At 38.6% G+C, this 17,450-nt stretch overlaps 3 protein-coding genes across 5 annotated transcripts; all 3 read right to left on the reverse strand.

Moving 5' to 3' along the window:
• Nucleotides 1-5,362: 5,362 nt before the first annotated feature.
• Nucleotides 5,363-9,744, reverse strand: LOC126783745 (RNA-binding protein 2-like). Of its 3 annotated transcripts, none has more exons than XM_050509265.1 (6): nt 9,597-9,744; nt 6,849-6,988; nt 6,489-6,750; nt 6,292-6,353; nt 6,075-6,156; nt 5,363-5,781 (listed from the first exon to the last, which is right to left on the reverse strand). In XM_050509265.1, exons 1-6 carry the CDS (start codon nt 9,667-9,669, stop codon nt 5,678-5,680), a joined length of 723 nt encoding a protein of 240 aa, XP_050365222.1. In that variant the 5' UTR covers nt 9,670-9,744; the 3' UTR covers nt 5,363-5,677. The 3 variants fall into 3 exon arrangements, with proteins under 3 accessions (XP_050365222.1, XP_050365223.1, XP_050365221.1); XM_050509266.1 differs by having other exon boundaries at nt 6,849-6,985; nt 9,597-9,743; XM_050509264.1 differs by having other exon boundaries at nt 6,849-7,021; nt 9,597-9,692.
• A 797-nt stretch (nt 9,745-10,541) lies between these two features.
• Nucleotides 10,542-12,860, reverse strand: LOC126783984 (G-type lectin S-receptor-like serine/threonine-protein kinase LECRK3). The gene has a single exon (XM_050509502.1). The coding sequence runs from the start codon at nt 12,858-12,860 to the stop codon at nt 10,542-10,544; it is 2,319 nt and encodes a 772-aa protein (XP_050365459.1).
• A 759-nt stretch (nt 12,861-13,619) lies between these two features.
• On the reverse strand, nt 13,620-15,064 carry LOC126783732 (U-box domain-containing protein 28-like). Its single transcript, XM_050509251.1, has one exon. The coding sequence runs from the start codon at nt 14,967-14,969 to the stop codon at nt 13,728-13,730; it is 1,242 nt and encodes a 413-aa protein (XP_050365208.1). The 5' UTR covers nt 14,970-15,064; the 3' UTR covers nt 13,620-13,727.
• Nucleotides 15,065-17,450: the final 2,386 nt, after the last annotated feature.

The following is a 17,450-nucleotide window of genomic DNA, read 5'->3' on the forward strand; positions in this document are numbered from 1 at the left end:
AATGCAAGAGGGTATCGTTCACAAACCGGGGATCCAGTCAGGGCTTAGGATCACCAACACTTAACACGAATTCATAAAGATATAAAAGAGTTTGAGATATAAGTTTCGGATCAAAAATAGAAAATAAAACCTAAACTAATATATACAAGTGATCAACCAACCAACACATAAGCAATCACCAAAACAAATCATGTAAGAGCAAAGCCATCGATCATGTTCATGCCGTAGGTATCAAGGTTCAAACTAAGTGCGATCATGCATCAAGTTCCTACTTGGTTCCTAATACATGGATATATTCGAGCTCAACTACTTGTCTTGCTACGAAATCTAACATACCAATTCATCATGCAATTACATATCACATAGAGAAATCAACATGTTTCAAGTACCTATCCAATGCCGAACTTAGAATCAAATTCGGTAGAAAACCAAAGAACAATTAATCCACTACTTATATCATAATCGTTACTAACTTTGAATGATTAACATATGCAACATCAACTACTTGTCTTAATCACACATCCAATATAAGAACACACCGAAATTAATCAAGAACATAGATCATGAACACACGGCATCAAAACAGAAATCATTGAATAGAAATCGAAATCTTCATATCATTACACAATTCGAAAGTCACAACTATCTCATAGACAAGATCGAATTAAACTTTAACAAAACAAAAACAGAAATCATCCAAGAACAAGAACATAGAAAACCGAAATAAAACATGAAGATCATAGAGTTACACTTTGAAATAATCCTACGGGGTTTATTCCAAGCAAACGAAGATCCTAGGCTACTTGCTTCGAATCCAAAGTATGGAAAAATGATGAATTTCGGTTTTAGGATTTCTTGGTGGATGAGGGACTGATTCGGCAGAGCTATGGCTTGTGCTTGTGTGCAAGGTTGATGATGAATGAATGAGGAGGCCGAGCCTCTATATATAGGAGTCACAAAGCCCTCTATGCCGTCCCTTGTAGGAGATAAAATCCAATTGGGAAGCTGAAATCTTCTTTGTTATGGATTTTGATTCATGTATTCCAAATCCAAGTTGATGTAGGAAACCAAATCCAATAGGGAGAACACATATGGGATGCACGGCATCTCTCCTTGTCCAACTAGGAATAGCTAGGTCGGCCTCTTCTTCTCCTTCTTCAACTCGGATATGATTTCCTTGTCTCACTAGGAATGCATCACGACATCTCTACTCCTTGTCTAAGTAAGATTTGTCTTTCCTGAAAAGAAATCGACGATTAAGGAATATGAAATAATGAAAATAGGAAAGTAGAATCCTAGTCGAGTAAGGAATCCTAGTTTAATACGGAATTCTAATACTTAGCACGATTTCATCATCAAATCATCTACATTCAACATAGCTCTACTTAGAACATACAAATGACAATTATGAACCTAAAACAACTAAATAAGAAGTAACAAAGCATAAGAATAGGGCATATATACATTAAGAACGTCACACTATGTGCTCCTATCAGAGTTTGATTCTGCCATTCTCATCCAACTTATGCAAAGGGATAACACTTCTATGCATCCTCTTAGGTCTATGCTTGCTAGTTGTGCTTCTATGATTTCCAAACTACAGAATGTGAAGCTCTCTCATATTTTTAGAGAGTGTAACATGGTTGCTGATGCCTTAGCCAAAAAGAATATTTCTCATGAGTTGGGGTTGATTGAGTTTGATGATCCCCCTGCCCATACTGCGCAGGTTTTCTTGGACGATCTGACCAGTGTTGCTAAATATAGGCGCACATGAACCTGCTTTAATATTTAGTCTCTGTGTTTTTTGTTTCTAGGCCTTTTAGGTCCCCTTGTAAAAAAATAAAAAAATTTGTGCATCATATATATATGAGCTTGAAATCTCACAGAACTGAAGTATGAGCCACCGAAATCAAGACTCAAGAGAGAACCAAGTTGTCTTAAGACTAGTACAAAGAAACAGATTAACAATTAACAAGTAGGGACCAGTGGTCCGAATTTATATCTAATTAATGTAAGAAAAAATAGACGTTTTGTTTTGATTAGACTAGGGCTATATATAAATACGGGGATGTATATACGTCTCTGGTCCATCCATGTACGTGTCTGATCTTGCTTGTAATTTTCCTCTCAAGCATAATCAATCTCTCTGATCTGCAAGATAGGATTGTTCAACGTTCATGATTAACTGAAAATTTCTTTCAACGTGATTACTACGATAGTTCATGACTAGATCAAGTAAACTGATTCGATTGAGAGATGAATTAATTAACCAGGACGATGCATTGACTAATTACGTATCTGCCTCTCTATCACTGTCAGTACATCAATTTCTTCTACTGTAGCCGATGCCGATACAGTCGTCTATACATTGTTCTACTAGCCACTCTCTCAATTTTCACACGTGCTGGATGCCTGGATCGATGCAGACTGATCCTGTTCTGCAGTGTTTCGGCGGTCTCTCCAGTGTGGCCGTTCATGGCAGCTAGCCAATGAGTTCAATATCGATCGGGTCCTAACTTAGTAAATTAAATTCTAAACCTTCAACTTAATTAATCACCTACCCCACCCGAAAATCAACTCAGACAAACTTTTAAATCAAGATGACACTAGCTAAATTATAGAATTTATATTTTAGCAATCAAGACTGTAGTGTTACCGACACATGCCACAGATACTTTACCCTTGTATGAATAGCTATATTTTGTTTTGTACTTCAATTCTTTCATTAGAAATATCTGATAATCTACATTAATGTATATCATCCGATTTGATTTATAGGATCTGGACACTCGGTTGTTATTCTAGGACGACTATAATTATAACTTAAGAGAAAATATGTACATCAGTCATTATTATCTATGGTGATATATTTAGGATATCTATGTATACGATCTTTCATGCAATTTCTTTTAAATTTCTAGACTCTAATGTTTATCTTAATTGAGCATCAATTCTACTAATGAGTGTACATTTCCAATTTTTCGCCGAATGCCTATCGATTCGTCAATTTCAGTATAACTTAAGACTCATCAACTATTTGATTTAGTTATAAATAAAGGTTTTATTTCTACTCTTCTCTCTATTTATAAAAGTAGTCAATGTACCTTAGAATCTTAGATGGCATAATTTTAAGTTTCTAACATGTTAGGCATATGCTGTTGAAGATGCCATGAGTAGATTGAAAGGTATATTACCTAACATGAAGATGCCATGAATATGCCTAACATGCTGTTGAACATGTTAGCCATATAGCTCGACGTAATAGTAACACGTTTATCTGCATATGCATGAAGAAAAGGAAGAAGAAGAAGAAGAAAAGTGAAAAGAGAGTATCCAAAGCCGAAGGGTGCTTTTGAATTTTGATGCGATTTCAATAATGAAGAAAGGGACCCTCGTTGCATGAAGGATTTGATATCTTGCTTCCATAATCAAAAACATCTCACATTTTCAGTTTTGCTTGTTGCCTTCAAACTATTTGAAATCAAAAACGATAACGACAGCAGCCTATAGATACAGATGGCAACCAAGGTCGGATTTTTTCTTCTCATCTTCTTCCCCACCACCATTAATCGTCTTCGTCCTCACTCTCACTTTGTCATGGTGGCCTTTCGAAGCTGTGAACCATGAAGAACTGTTGTTTAAGTTTTGCTGTCGGTATGACTCGCATTTTTACTGCTCTCTTTTCTTCTTCTCTAAAATACAACCGTATTATGCATGCAGAGCATTTGTGACGCATACTAGTAATGTCATCAATGGTATTTGGATAGAAAGTCTGTTTCTAGCTAGTTTTATTTTCACCCTCAGTCCCTCAGTACGTTCTGGCTCTCAGAGCAGTTTCACTCTTCACAGTATCTTCAGGAATAAACCGTAAAAACAAATCGATGATCCGATCCATAACCCCAAGGCTACCGGAGTAGTCATTCTTGACGGAGAAATCATCGGAAAGATATTGCAAGATTGAAGACAGACAGAAGATCAATAACAATTAGCCAAATGAGTGAGTTAATGTGTTTGATAAAATTTCTGCAGGTAGAACTGGTAAAGTTACTCTTTTCGACAGACTTGTGAAATTACTCTTTCAGGGAGAGACTTGCAGTGTCAACTTATTAAGCAAGACGGGTGCTATGTCTTCTATCCAATAATTCACATCGCATTAAACACCTATTAGCTACCGCACAGAAAGGGCAGACTTGAGATGACTTGGACCAAACCCAGGGCCATACAGTTATCGACTGAATTCTGAAATTATGCAAACCACTAAATGCTGAGGCCGACTTGTGGTACAAGTTACATAGAGATAAAACAGTACTACAGATTAACTCTTTCTCTTTGTAACTACCCTCTTTTGTTTTTGGTCCTTTTTCACCACAAATCTGTTTCCAGAAATCCTCAATGCAGTTAGCCCTTTGCCTCCCTCCCTTCTATTCCAGTTCCAAAATAAAGAACAAGGAACAAGAATACCGAATCCTGCCCACCAGCACACATGGTGTGTGAGCTAATGCTCATTCTGTTGCCAAAACCTAGCTGGAAATCGCCACAGGCTGTATACATCGTACAGTTCTCAATTTCACAAATGCCATATGCTTTATCAAATTGGTATATTATTTGACGACCAATTCATAAATCAGCTCCAACAAATGCAGATGGGTACAGCCATATAGAAAGAAGCAAATGGCAATGGGAAGGGGGATGGGGGAGGTCTAGAGGTGTAGGATTATGGGTCACAACACATCCATGATTGAAGAGGTTGGGTTTTAAAAGTTGAGAATAATAGAGACAGAGAGGTTCAAGAACATGTGACAATGTGCTAGTATTAGCATAGATTAGTCCCAACTTCAATGTAATAATAACTATCAACTGTGTTGGCACCACTAGCTTACTCCAAAAAGGGGACTAATATTAAATTTCATACCTGCATTGTCCTTCCGCAACTGACTTCTGAGGATAAAACTACAATCCTGTTCCAAAAGGACATTGATCTACTGAAATTGGAACTTACAGACCCCAGTAAAGTCGGTTCCAAATTGACAATGTAAGTTCAGTAAGTCATTTTTTACATTTTTGGGAAGTCAAACTTGAAGAGAACTTGAATAATTCAATTGCTTATGATTTCTTGTTGTGGGGTAATCATAAAAACCCACAACACTGAAATATCAACATGAACTTAATTCCTGAGCAGTAAAGTAGACTTATGAGCCCCAGACATTATCTAAAGCAACTTGTTGAACAAGAATCCAGAACTACATGCATGGCATTTGAGTTAATCCACTCAACTACTTTTTTCTGTTCAATCAAATGATTATTCCCGACGTGGGGGGGGGGGGGGGGGGGGGGGGTTTCCAATATGTATTTCCAACACAAGACACACAATTTATGGCATGATGCATTATTGTTAGAACTCAAATGCTGTGATGTTTACAAGAAAATGAAAGAAAACCAGTAAAAATAAGTAATCTTTCCTATCCGGTGTAAGTTTTTCTATGAAATTCTTCCTGGTTTCACTGCCTAGATGCTACAATGTGCAGTTCGAGTGCTCAAGATCTCAAGTGCGCCCAAGCTGTATTGTATAAAATGTAAAACAGCCACACTCCAGAAAGAATCCTATCTAAAAAGTATATATGCCTAAATGCAATCAGCATTGCTTCTCTATATATGGGCCTCATGCCCTAAAGCCTATTCACCTCTTACTACGGGCTCCATGTCCAGACCTTGGACCTGGGAACCGAGAAAACTGCAGCCGCAAGTAGTTAGAATCGGGATTGTGTTCATCCATTCTATAACCTGTGATCCCAATGAAAAGGTTAGCATCTCCAAGCTTTTCAAAACACCCAGTAGCTTGGAATAGTATAATGAGGACTAAAATCATGTACTCATCTTTAACCTTTGATTTTTTTTCCCTAAATGGCCTCAACAATACTCTCTGCACTTACCGTTCATGGAATATTTTTAGAACTATTTAACTGAGAATAGAACTGCAACTACACCTATGATGAGAACATGGGAATGAAAAAGCAGAGAGATCAAAATTCTTTAATAAAGATAACAACCAAGGTTGGGCAAGCATTCATACTCACCTTGCAAAGCACTCATAGCAGTTGCAGCACAGGCTGGATTTACGAAGTCCACAAAACAAAGGATTAGAGGATCACCACCACGCTGCATTTGGAGAAATTCAAATGTTACTAAATAAATTTAAAAGTTCAAGCTTCTCGAATTAAAAAAAACCATGTGATAGAGAATGCTAACTCATCAAGAAGATGTAAAACAAGTCTAGAAACATCATGTACATACAAGTTTGGACTCTTTGCTCACAAGCCTCACTTCTTTATATCCCACAAAGGGGCGAAAGATATCTTAAAATGATGTAAAGGACAAATATTGAAGTGAACAAATTTTTTTTAATCACAAAACTACTGAGTTAAAACATAACATGGGAAAGGAAAGATCCCTATAATTCTCAGACAGCATGTAAACATCATAAAGGATACGGGATACTTCCCTCCTCATGCTGTCAGGAGGAAGCCCTTCAATGTATAAAGTGTTGGTAGCATCTGCGGGTAAAGGAGCTGTTTCACGTTCAGGTGCTAGTCTAGGCATCGTATCCACTGGGAGCTGAGGTAGACTATTATTTCGACCACTAATTAAATCCGAAGCTACAGACGTAGGGTGACCCATCAGAGAATGATCAGCCAATCCATCACCAATAGGCCTCCCCAATCCAACTCCAACTATGGTAGCTGAAGACAGTTGCTTCATAAAAACAAATAGGATAGATACCTCATTTAAAATTCATAAAGATATGCCAAAAAGAGGAAAACAAGCATAATTTAAATGCTTAAGGAAGTCACCCCATTTTGAAGATAACGATCATATGCTGATCCAATTGATTTTGTATCCTTTCCAGCCCTAGGACTGCAAAGATCCTCATCCTGTGCTAAATAGCTATGCATCTCATGACCTGAATACAGACCGGATGTTGGGAGGTCTGCTAAAAGGATTTGAAAAAACAGAAATGTAGTAACTAGTTTAGTTTAGAAGGCGAGCAAATATTGATCACATAAAGATTGCATTTAAATCAGCAGATAGAACAGATCTAACTCAAGAACTTACTGATCTCAAAATCATAAGACAGATTCTTCTAAAAAAAATATAAAATAAAATCATAAGACAGATGTAATGGATAATAAATCATACAGAATGAAGTAAGGCATCAGGCCATCAAATTTAGTTCAAAGATATATTAACTAAGATATGAGCAGCCAAGCAATGAACAGTAAGACTTCATCTAGGTTAACATTACATGACACAAGCTACAGCTCAAAGCATCTGGATACAACTATGTGTCCTGTGATGACTTACGAAATTGAAAGTGAATCAAATTATTGACATGATACCCATGTTAAATAATGGATTAGTATCCAAATTAATGGAAAATGGATATGATATCCATATGAATATGTAACATATTCATACGTTTTCTATTGTATGTATATGACCAAAATGTGTCAATAAACGAGAGAGAGAGAGAGAGAGAGAGAGAGAGAGAGAGAGAGAGAGCCCAGATATAAACAATTACGATTTAGAGTTCAAAGTCTAGAGAGAGCCGAGTCTTAAGTACCTTTGAATTTATAGATCTCAGAAACAAAACTACCAGTACCTTCAACCAGCTTTTCTCACAAAAACATATTTTAATAACATTCATTCACAAAAACTGCTACAAAATGCTAGGTTGGAATCATAAAAAGTTAAAATATCTACAGAAAGTCAGAAACCACCAACTCCAACAAATAATACAACAATCAGGTAATCTATACGCTCCTTACAATTGATTTGAGAAAACAATGTACTTGGGATCTTATAAGATAGAAAGTTTACCACAACAGATAATAACCGCAAAGAATTGCAAAAAACATTCACTAAAATACAAAAGGATGATTCTAGATTATTAATTTATTATTGATAAGTGTCACAAAAGTTTGTTGGTTCAATATTTCAAGATGAAAGCAAACAAAGATAGAAAGACAGAAAGAACGGCACATATATATCGATCAGTCAATCACAAATATCTGGATATTGCCACAAATTCATAACAACAGACAAAAAAAAAAGAATGGCACATATGCTCAAAAAAAGAAATTAAAAGTTCATACCTAACAATTTCAGAGAGAGAGAAAAACCAGAATCATTGACAATTATGATGAAATTCTTCGTTACACAATCAGAAATCGCTAGGTATTCTTCTCATAAAATTTACACACTGAACAGTGTTCAGATATACATCCGAAAGAGGAGAATACAATTTACATGCGATCAGCAACGGATCCCTTTTTATATGAAAAATAAACTTTGCATGTAAGAACTCCAATATATAACGAGCATATGAGAATCTGTAAATCAGTAGGGAAGAGATGAGATCGGGATATGAATATTTGAAACCTATAATATGTCCCATGTAAGGCATGATTGAGAATCAAAACCAAATATCATATAAAACAGATGTATAGCAATTATATAAAACGGTGTACCAAAACTTAGATAAATCGTACAAAACTCGTAGTCATAATGGATACAAAGATTTTAAAACCTATCAGTACAACAGACTTGAGCCCCAAAAGATCCATTCCGAAATTTATTGTAATGACAGTAAGTCAGTAACTCGATACACCAAACTAGAATGTTGAAATTGCTTACACGATCACCTTACATGCATCTCTATTTACCCAGGAAACAGTGATTTCCTTTATATCGTATAACAAAAAATAGAGCAGAGACACATTTTTTCTGATCAATGAACTTGCACTAAAACTGCAGAAGCAGCATGCCAGAAACAACAGAAAGAAAGAGACGAAACAGGAACTAAAGAAGCAACAAAACCGAAAATTAACAGAGACTAAACATATAGCTAGCAACTAACATCTAATTCACAGAATTGGCGGAGCTGGCAAGCCATCTCTTTAGTACCTGTTTGGATTCAAGTCCATGGTCTGCCTCAAAGAGCAAGAACGTTGACAAGGAATCCAATTTTGGACCAAACTTGTAATTCAAAGATACCAAACATCGGAGAAACCGTTAAGCTGAAGCCACCAACTCTTCTAATTTAGGTAAATGTTGATATCTTTAGGCTGTAGAGCAAGAATAGTAGACAATGACTCATTCAATCAGCTTTCAAGATATTCTATGAAATGCTTGAGGTTCAGTACTTAAGCAATTACATCACCAAAAAACCCAACACCCTGCATTTCGATTACTCAGAATTTCATAAAAATCTCGAGGGAAATGAAGTATATCATACAACTGGCTAGTAAGTAAAGTAGACACATTCTTTCATGTTTTCTTGTTGCAAGAGCTAATAGTAAGTACATTGTCTTGCACCACAAATTACAAGAATGCATCACCGAGAGTTCGAATTTGACCGCTACATCGACAAATTAGAAGGCCACAATCAAAAATGAACAACCCACATTAAGCATCATATGACCAAAACTAACAATGCAAGGCAGGCTAGAAGCACACACAATTCATGTTATTCAAAGGGATTAGAGTACAAAACAGCAAAGGCAATTGAAAGAATATCAGAAAGTGGGCCGTGTAGGTACCGTAATATTCAGAACGAGGTCGTTTAACGCCACCGGAACAAGGAGGCGGCCTGTTCCAGAGGCTGTCCGCCATATTTGATTACACTGCAACTCTCTATTTGTATACAAAATGCGGTCGGATTTGAATCAATGAAAACCCTAATTTCAGAGAGAGGCCGATTCCCAAGGTGGAAATATTGAAATAAAGTAACGCCGGGGAGACCTTTGTTTCAAGGTCAATTCGGGCAATTTACACGGTAATTGGATTTCTCTTTAAATTGATTTAAAAAAAAACAATCAATTTCCTGCTTGGTTTTGCAGTAGTGTTCCAAAATGAAGATGAATCTTGTGGCTTGCTATTAGAGCAGGAAGGTCATCAACCATGGATTGTGTTGCTAAGAGTCTGTTTCCTCTTGATGTCCTTCACTGTTAGTTTTGCCTTGCTGCTGATCGATGAGACTCACATTTTTTGGCATTTGGCTAATTAACTGTGTTTATTCTCAGGGCATTTGGACTCGCACTGTGTTATATGTTATATGTTACGTTTTACCTGTTCCAATCAGAAAATTAATTAGCTTTGCGAGCTGTGGTATAGGCTATATATGATGCGAGAGAAACGACGACAAGTTCTAAAATGGAAGTCTTTGTTGAAAAGAATTGTGGAATATTTGACTATATTTATTGTCCTCAATCTCCCAAGTCATACTACTTTTTATAATTTGTGAATGGAGACTAGCTTCTTAGTTGTGTTTTCTTTTGGAGATGTTGTTTCTGTTCTAGTTTTGTACCCACTTTCCTGAGATTGTTGGTTTGTAAGCTAATTTGTTAGCTTTTGCTACTGTTTCATACATTTCCTTAAAAAAAAACATAGATGCTGTCAGATAATACATGAGAAACTCAAATAACACACAAGTATTCTAATCAGCTAAATACAAACTTTGCCTAATCTTGGTGTTGTCTAGCTAATTAGTCATCAACCCTGTAACTGAAAGGATTAGGAGGGGATGGTATGTCTAATATCCCCTCCAGCATTAGTACCACTTTCTTCATGGAAGGGCGCAATGATGGCTTCTCTTGGATGCAGCAAAGACCAAGCTTAACCATCTCCCGTAGTTTACTGAGGTCAGTCTCATCATCCATGACTAGCTTATCCAGTTCATTAGCCTCCAAGCAATGGTACATCCAACTTTCAAGAGTTACATCTTCATCAGGTATGGCCATATTCATACCTCTTTGACAGCATATGATCTCCAACAATACTACCCTGAAGCTGTACACGTCCGCTTTCACGGTTATTGTCAAGTTCCTGTGCCACTCAGGAGCAACATAACCCCTGGTTCCTCTCAGGCCAGTATTTGTCCCGGATTGATGATCAGCTTTCAACAACTTGGCTAATCCGAAATCGGCTAGCTTTGCACATTTCTGCTCACTCATGAGTATGTTTTCTGGCTTGATGTCACAATGAATAATTTGTGTGTCACACTCATCATGTAGATAGAGTATACCTTGAGCTACATCGAGGGCTATACCGATTCTTTCCTCCCAAGTAGGCCTTCCACCATTAAATTTGAAAAAGAAATCTGCAAGTGAGCCGTTGGTCATGAACTCATACACCAGAAGCCTACTTGTTCCATCATGACAGTAGCCAAGCAATTTGACCAGGTTCTTGTGATGAGTTCTCCCAATTGCATTCATCTCATTCCGAAACTCTCGCTCTTCATCCACCACATTCTCCAGTTGCTTGATTGCCACTACTCTCCCACCAATCACTCCTTTAAAAACTGTCCCAAAAGCTCCCTTTCCCACTTGATTGGTGAAGCCTTTGGTTGCCTTCTGAAGTTCACTATATCTATATGACCGTAGTGTAACATCTTCAATTAGCCCTTCATCAGCTGAATCTGAAACCTTTCGGTCATCCCGATATCTATGTATAACAACCCCAGTAAGTGCCATAATAACAAGTGAAAATGTTAAAGTTGAAATGCTGCATATAAATATGACTGTTTCAACTTTTGTTCTTCCCTTGTTCACCCTTTTTGTACCTGAAGTCTCATTAGTAATACCCATTTTGACAAAGGTTGTCACCAAACCGGGTGCGCTAGTTCTTCCAAATCTTAGAGGGAGCTTTTGTTTCCTGCAGAGCTGGTCCCTAAATATTGCAGCTTCACAGTTACAATCCATCAAGCAATTCTCCTTACAAGCAGTTTTATTCAATGATAGAACGGAGTATGGACTGTTTTCCCATGCTATGTTATCCACCTCAACAATAGAACATGAAGTTTCATTCTCACCTATGCAACCAACTGTACTCATGTTTCTCTTGCAGCCTGAGTATTTTAGGCCCTCGTCGATGAAGACGAAACCAGGGAGACATACACAAGAAGGTTCCTGATTCACAAGAACACAATATGAATTTAAGCCACAAAGGCCAAGAGGAGCACACTGATTATCAGTTGGTGACCACTCAATTGACCAGGGATCATTCTTAACCAAACTGTAGGAGTACAACCGGAGTATTCCATCAGCATCAACTGTCAGGCGATAGCCACGATACATGGAAGGATCTTTAAGAACATAGAAACTTTTCATCTTGAAACCAGTGGAATTCACAAGATAGAGCTCCCCATTCTGATCAAGATTGAGGGACACATTGTCTCCAGCTCCAAATGTGGCAGAGGCCCAATATGCATATTGATCAGAACGCGATGTAAATGGCACAAGTGGGTACTGAACAAGGTTCCCATCTCTCTGCATGATCACTTGAAACCTTCCACTTGCCTGATTTGTGTTGGAGTTGGAGGAGATGAGCTTCTTCCCAGCCAAAAGACTCTGACCGGATACAATCGTATCTGTTGGAGCATCAAAAGTTTGCCAAATGATGTTTGAATTAGAATTGTAGAGGACAAAGTTACCAGAATCAAGCAAGGAGGCCCTGGCAACAGGTTGTGAAAAATTTGCAATTGGTATAGAGTAGGCATTCTTGTCTCTTACAATCAGCTCAACTCCTTGGACACTCACAACCAAGTGAACATCATTAGGAATTGACTCTTGTTTAAGAGGATCACGAGTTGCTGTCCAGATTATTGTTTTCGGATTGGTTCTCTCGAACCAGATGCCTAAGTGAAGCTCATTTCCTTGCCGGTAGAAGCCGAAGCCAAACTGACCAGAATTCGATAACCAACGTGAGTTGTTATTGGGATATAGAGTAGCACCTAGGCTGATATTCCCTTGTTGAGCAGCTGCAACTTGAAGAAGAAGTAGGAGAAAGAGAAAAATTGCAGCCATGATTGAGTTTCTTATGCTTTAGATACCCTAGCTTAATATATATATATATATATATATATATAGCTTCTGATCCTACGAGAGATGGAATCTGTATCAAGCATTTTCAATTTCAAGTCCTCAATTAGCACATGTGAGAAAAAATTCATTAAACCTATTCAAGATTCCAAGCTCAAAGTTGACATTCATAAACTAGCTATAACGCTGCGGCAAATTTGGAATATAGTATAGTAGACAATAATTTCTAGTACGTAGCTTAAACTAGAATGCAGCCCCAGATTAAAACTATTCATTTATACTGGAAAAACAAATCAAGGACTCAAGTGTTGAACACTTAAACTTGGCTACCATTCCTTTCCGTTCAACTCTGTTTCTCATGACTTGCATACTGCTGCATTCTTCATCCCACATTCTTGTCAATTCAAACTACTTGAGGATTTGACTGGAACTAAATATTGATTTGATTGCTTCAAACATTTAACTTACAGAAAAAAAAACTAGCTATAAGACCATTTGTTCATATTAATCTATCAGCAAAGACATTTGCGTTGTTAGGGGAAGAAGCCCTCTTTGCCTAGACTCCTATGAGCAAAGACATTTTCATTTCAAAGGAAAGAAACCATCTTTGAGCCGAGTATCGATCGGGATGAATAGACCATTGTTCTTCATTAACATTTTCCGAAACTAACAAAAACTTAAACAAGAAATTGATGCAACTGACCATATCATTGTTGCATGATTCTGTAAGTTTTATAACATAGAAGAAGTGAAATGGAATGATTCTCATTTTAATCCATCCTTTCTTGCTGTACAAGCAAAGTGAACTAAAAAGAACAAAAATTGAAACCATTACAAAGATACTTGAGCTAATTAACAAGGCATGATATGTTTGGTCATGGTGTCATAGCTCAACCCCATCCCCAACCCAACACTCAAAACCTTCATCAAATCCCCACACATTCTCCTCATAAAATGCCCCTCACAATACCCACTTTGCATCACTAGCAATATCTTAGCCACCCCATTGCTCCTCCTCACACACTCCCTAGCCCTCTTATCCCCCAACATGCAACACACGCTCCACAAAACCGCCACCCCGTCCTCCGTCGCCGCCCTCGACCCCTTCATCAGCCTCTCCGCCACCGCCGCCACGCACTTCTCCTCCCGGCTTATCTCTGACCTCCCCTCCGCGCACGTGGCAATCTTGGACAGCAGCTTCATTGCCTTCTCCACCAAGGAACCGCTGACGTCACGGTTCGAGAGAGTTTCCGTTATGAGCTGGACCAGCCCGAACCGGACGAGTTCGGATTTGATTGACCGAGTCACCGCCAACGAGACCAGGCACGAGAAAACGACTTCGTGCAAGGTCTGATCCGTCCCCGAGCTCAAGAGCTGGTTCAGTACATCCAACAGTCCTTCCTTCTCGGAAATTATTCGTTTCGAGTCGGCGTCGATTGCGATTGAGTCCAAAACCCTAGTTGATTCGATCTTCGACATCAAACTGCCGCTCTGCAACAGAAACTGAATCGAAGAGAGGCAGTTCCGGTTGGTTCTGATGATCAGTTCCTGCAGCTGCTCAACGACGCCGTTTTGAGACGAGATCAAATCCAAAAGCCTGACAACCAACTCCAGAACCTCAACTCCAACTCCTTCCCTGTTCAACACACCGCAGACAGCGGAGACGAAGCCGTTGAAGTTCGCGAGGAACCTTCGGTTGTCGTCTTTCGCCTTGGCGAAATCGAGCATCTTAGAGAGAGAACTGAAGAGGTTCTTGTTGAACTTCTGGTTCTCGTTGGCGAGATATTGAACGAGGCCGCGGAGGTGGTGGTCGGAGAGAGTAGGGGAAGAGGCGGGGGAGATGGGGCCGTGGGACTGGGCCCAGAGGTTGATGAGGCGGCGGAGGTTGAGGTTGGGGACGAAGTCTTTGGACTGGAGGATCTGCATGGTGGCGGGACAGGTGTCGTGGCCGGAGTCGAGCCACAGCTGGATGCTGGAGCGGTCGTAGGTGACGCCGGTGGAGAGGCTGACGGGGGAGCGCATGACGTCCATGGAGATGGGGCAGCGGAAGGGGTTGGGGACGTTGATGTGGAGCTGCTCGTCTCTCCTCACCATTGAGTTCTGTGTGTGACGGTCTGTGACTCTGGGGGAGTCAACAATGGCGGAGATGGGAGGTTGGGGTTTTGAAGAAGAAGAGGGAGATGACAACGTCGTTTTGACTTAGACGTGTGTAATGGTCGTCGGTCAAATGTGGACCTGCGGCAGTGGGAAGTTATGTTGCTTATTTAAGTTGTTTTATTTTTTTTTTGGTCTGAAAGTTGGGGTTTGTTTTCGCGTAAAACAGGAAAAATTCTAGTATACATCAATGTATGTTATATATTTTACATCCGACGGTCGATATTATTTTGTAAATGGGGTCAGAAAAATAATATCCGCTATCAACCGTTGGATGTAAGATGTATAACATACATTGATGTATAATAGATTAACTCGTAAAACAGTCGCCGCAAATTTGTTACACGATGTTGCCAACCAAATACCCAAATCTCTAGATAGTTCATTGTATGGATTCTGAAATCAGTGAAATGTCTTCTATAATATCATGATCAGATTTCTTAAGGGTCTCTGAATCGCCATGAATTTTTGTGTTATATATTCTGTTTTGGATAGGGAATGTTTGATTCAAGATCTCAGGGTTAGTGTTTTTATGCATATTGGTTCGCAAACTGGACAAATTAGCTACCCATTTGAAAGTTATGTACAAAACTAAATCTTCTGATGAAACTATAGGTGTAATTAATTGTTTTTTCTTCCTATGAAACATCAATGAGTTTGCAATGTCTTGCTTGTGTAATTGGGGGAGGTCGAGTCTCTTGTGTCAGTTGTGTGTAGGGGCCGGGTACTACTAGCGTCTCTATCTTGGAATATTGAAGAGTGAAGACCTTTGAATATTGTTGATCGGGGTCGACTGTGGAGTATAAATCGGGTTCTACTTTCTGACTTAATTTGCACGCGATAATACCAAAGACGTAAACATCCCCTCTTGCATTAAAAAAGAAAGAATATATATAGGCTAGCGGACCGTCCATAATGGGCGGATTCACAAGTTCCGGCGAAAGAGCTCCAGCCGCCACCATTCGCATCATTATTGTCGGTGTTCGAAATTGCCGATGTCCACACTTTTGGTGCAGTGTAGACGTCCGTTCTCGATCCTCTCCGTGTATATATATATATATATAGTCCAATTTTAAAGTGAACATTCACTCTGAAATTATAAAATGAAGTTTCAATTTTAACACATTTTTCGATCAAATTTTTTCATCAGAAGTGATTCAATATTGAAATATGCTATTCAAAATCATCTCTGCAAAATTTCATTCAATTTGACAATAGTTTGAGGTTTCAAAATTGAGATTTACATGAACGGTTTACGTTAAATAAATTTAATTCGTTCATTAATTTAATCTAATTTCAATACCTTAACGATAACTGAATTTGATGAAATTTTGCAGAGATGATCTTGAATAGCATACCTAAATAATACAAACTACACGTCCACAAACAAAACTAGGTTTTGTCTCGAAGGCATTTTGATAATATGCCCCTAATTTCTAGTAATAGAAAAGCAAATCAATACTTATTTATGTTCATAATTGTTGTAAAAAAAAAAAAGACTGCGCACCGAGTGAGTGAGAGACTGAGAGTAGTTTAAAGGTATGAGACTATGAGAGACTCGTGGATTACCGACTTCTTCGCCCTGCCCAGATTCAAAGTTTGGAATCAGAATCTTCCCATTTTATCGAGCTTACTACCTCTGACAGATGTTATTTGAGCTCAGATAGTTGATTTCCCTGCTTTGCCAAGTTGGCCTGTGAGGCTGTGATCAACCATTCTGCTATAGTGTAGCTCACTTAAGCTCAGGCAGAGACAAATGCGTGGGTACCTAATTACCTGGTTTGTTAATTCTTCGCCATCTCTTATTCATATTTTACAGTTTGATGCTGTGGCTGGAGACTCGCTTCACCCAGTGTATTTTTTTCTGCTGTGCTGGTGTGTTTGTAATTGTCGTTCGACTTGTTCCCAGTATGAGTATGGATTAGAACTTGTCTCTCAAGGTAAAAATATGACGAGGGTTGTTTAACTAGACAAAATAAACATCAATGGGCTGCAGTCTATCGACTATCGATCGTATTATGTCACGAAGAACATGTCAAAGTTTCCTCTATACGTACTAGACAACCAACGTCCGAATATCATTCACCGGATCGAGTAAAGATATGAGGAACTTAAAGTATATGAGCAAAGTACCAAGCGGATGCATACAGTAGTAGTAACAGATTGTTGTGGCTTAAGCAAAGTCTCGAGTTCGAAACATTGTGGATACAACACCATGCGCTGAGAGATTCAACCCCTCTACGAAGACCGTCAAACACTCGGAAAAGATGACTTATAAAGAGGTACGACTCCGATATGCCAAATTCTTAAATATATATATATATATATATATATATATATATGAGCAAAGTAGATGCCCTTTCTATGACATAAGATCTCAATCAACTTTTCTCCGAGATTCCACAAACAAATTAGTACGTC

The sequence above is a fragment of the Argentina anserina genome, chromosome 2, assembly GCF_933775445.1.
Source record: "Argentina anserina chromosome 2, drPotAnse1.1, whole genome shotgun sequence".
NCBI classification, from domain to species: Eukaryota; Viridiplantae; Streptophyta; class Magnoliopsida; order Rosales; family Rosaceae; genus Argentina; species Argentina anserina.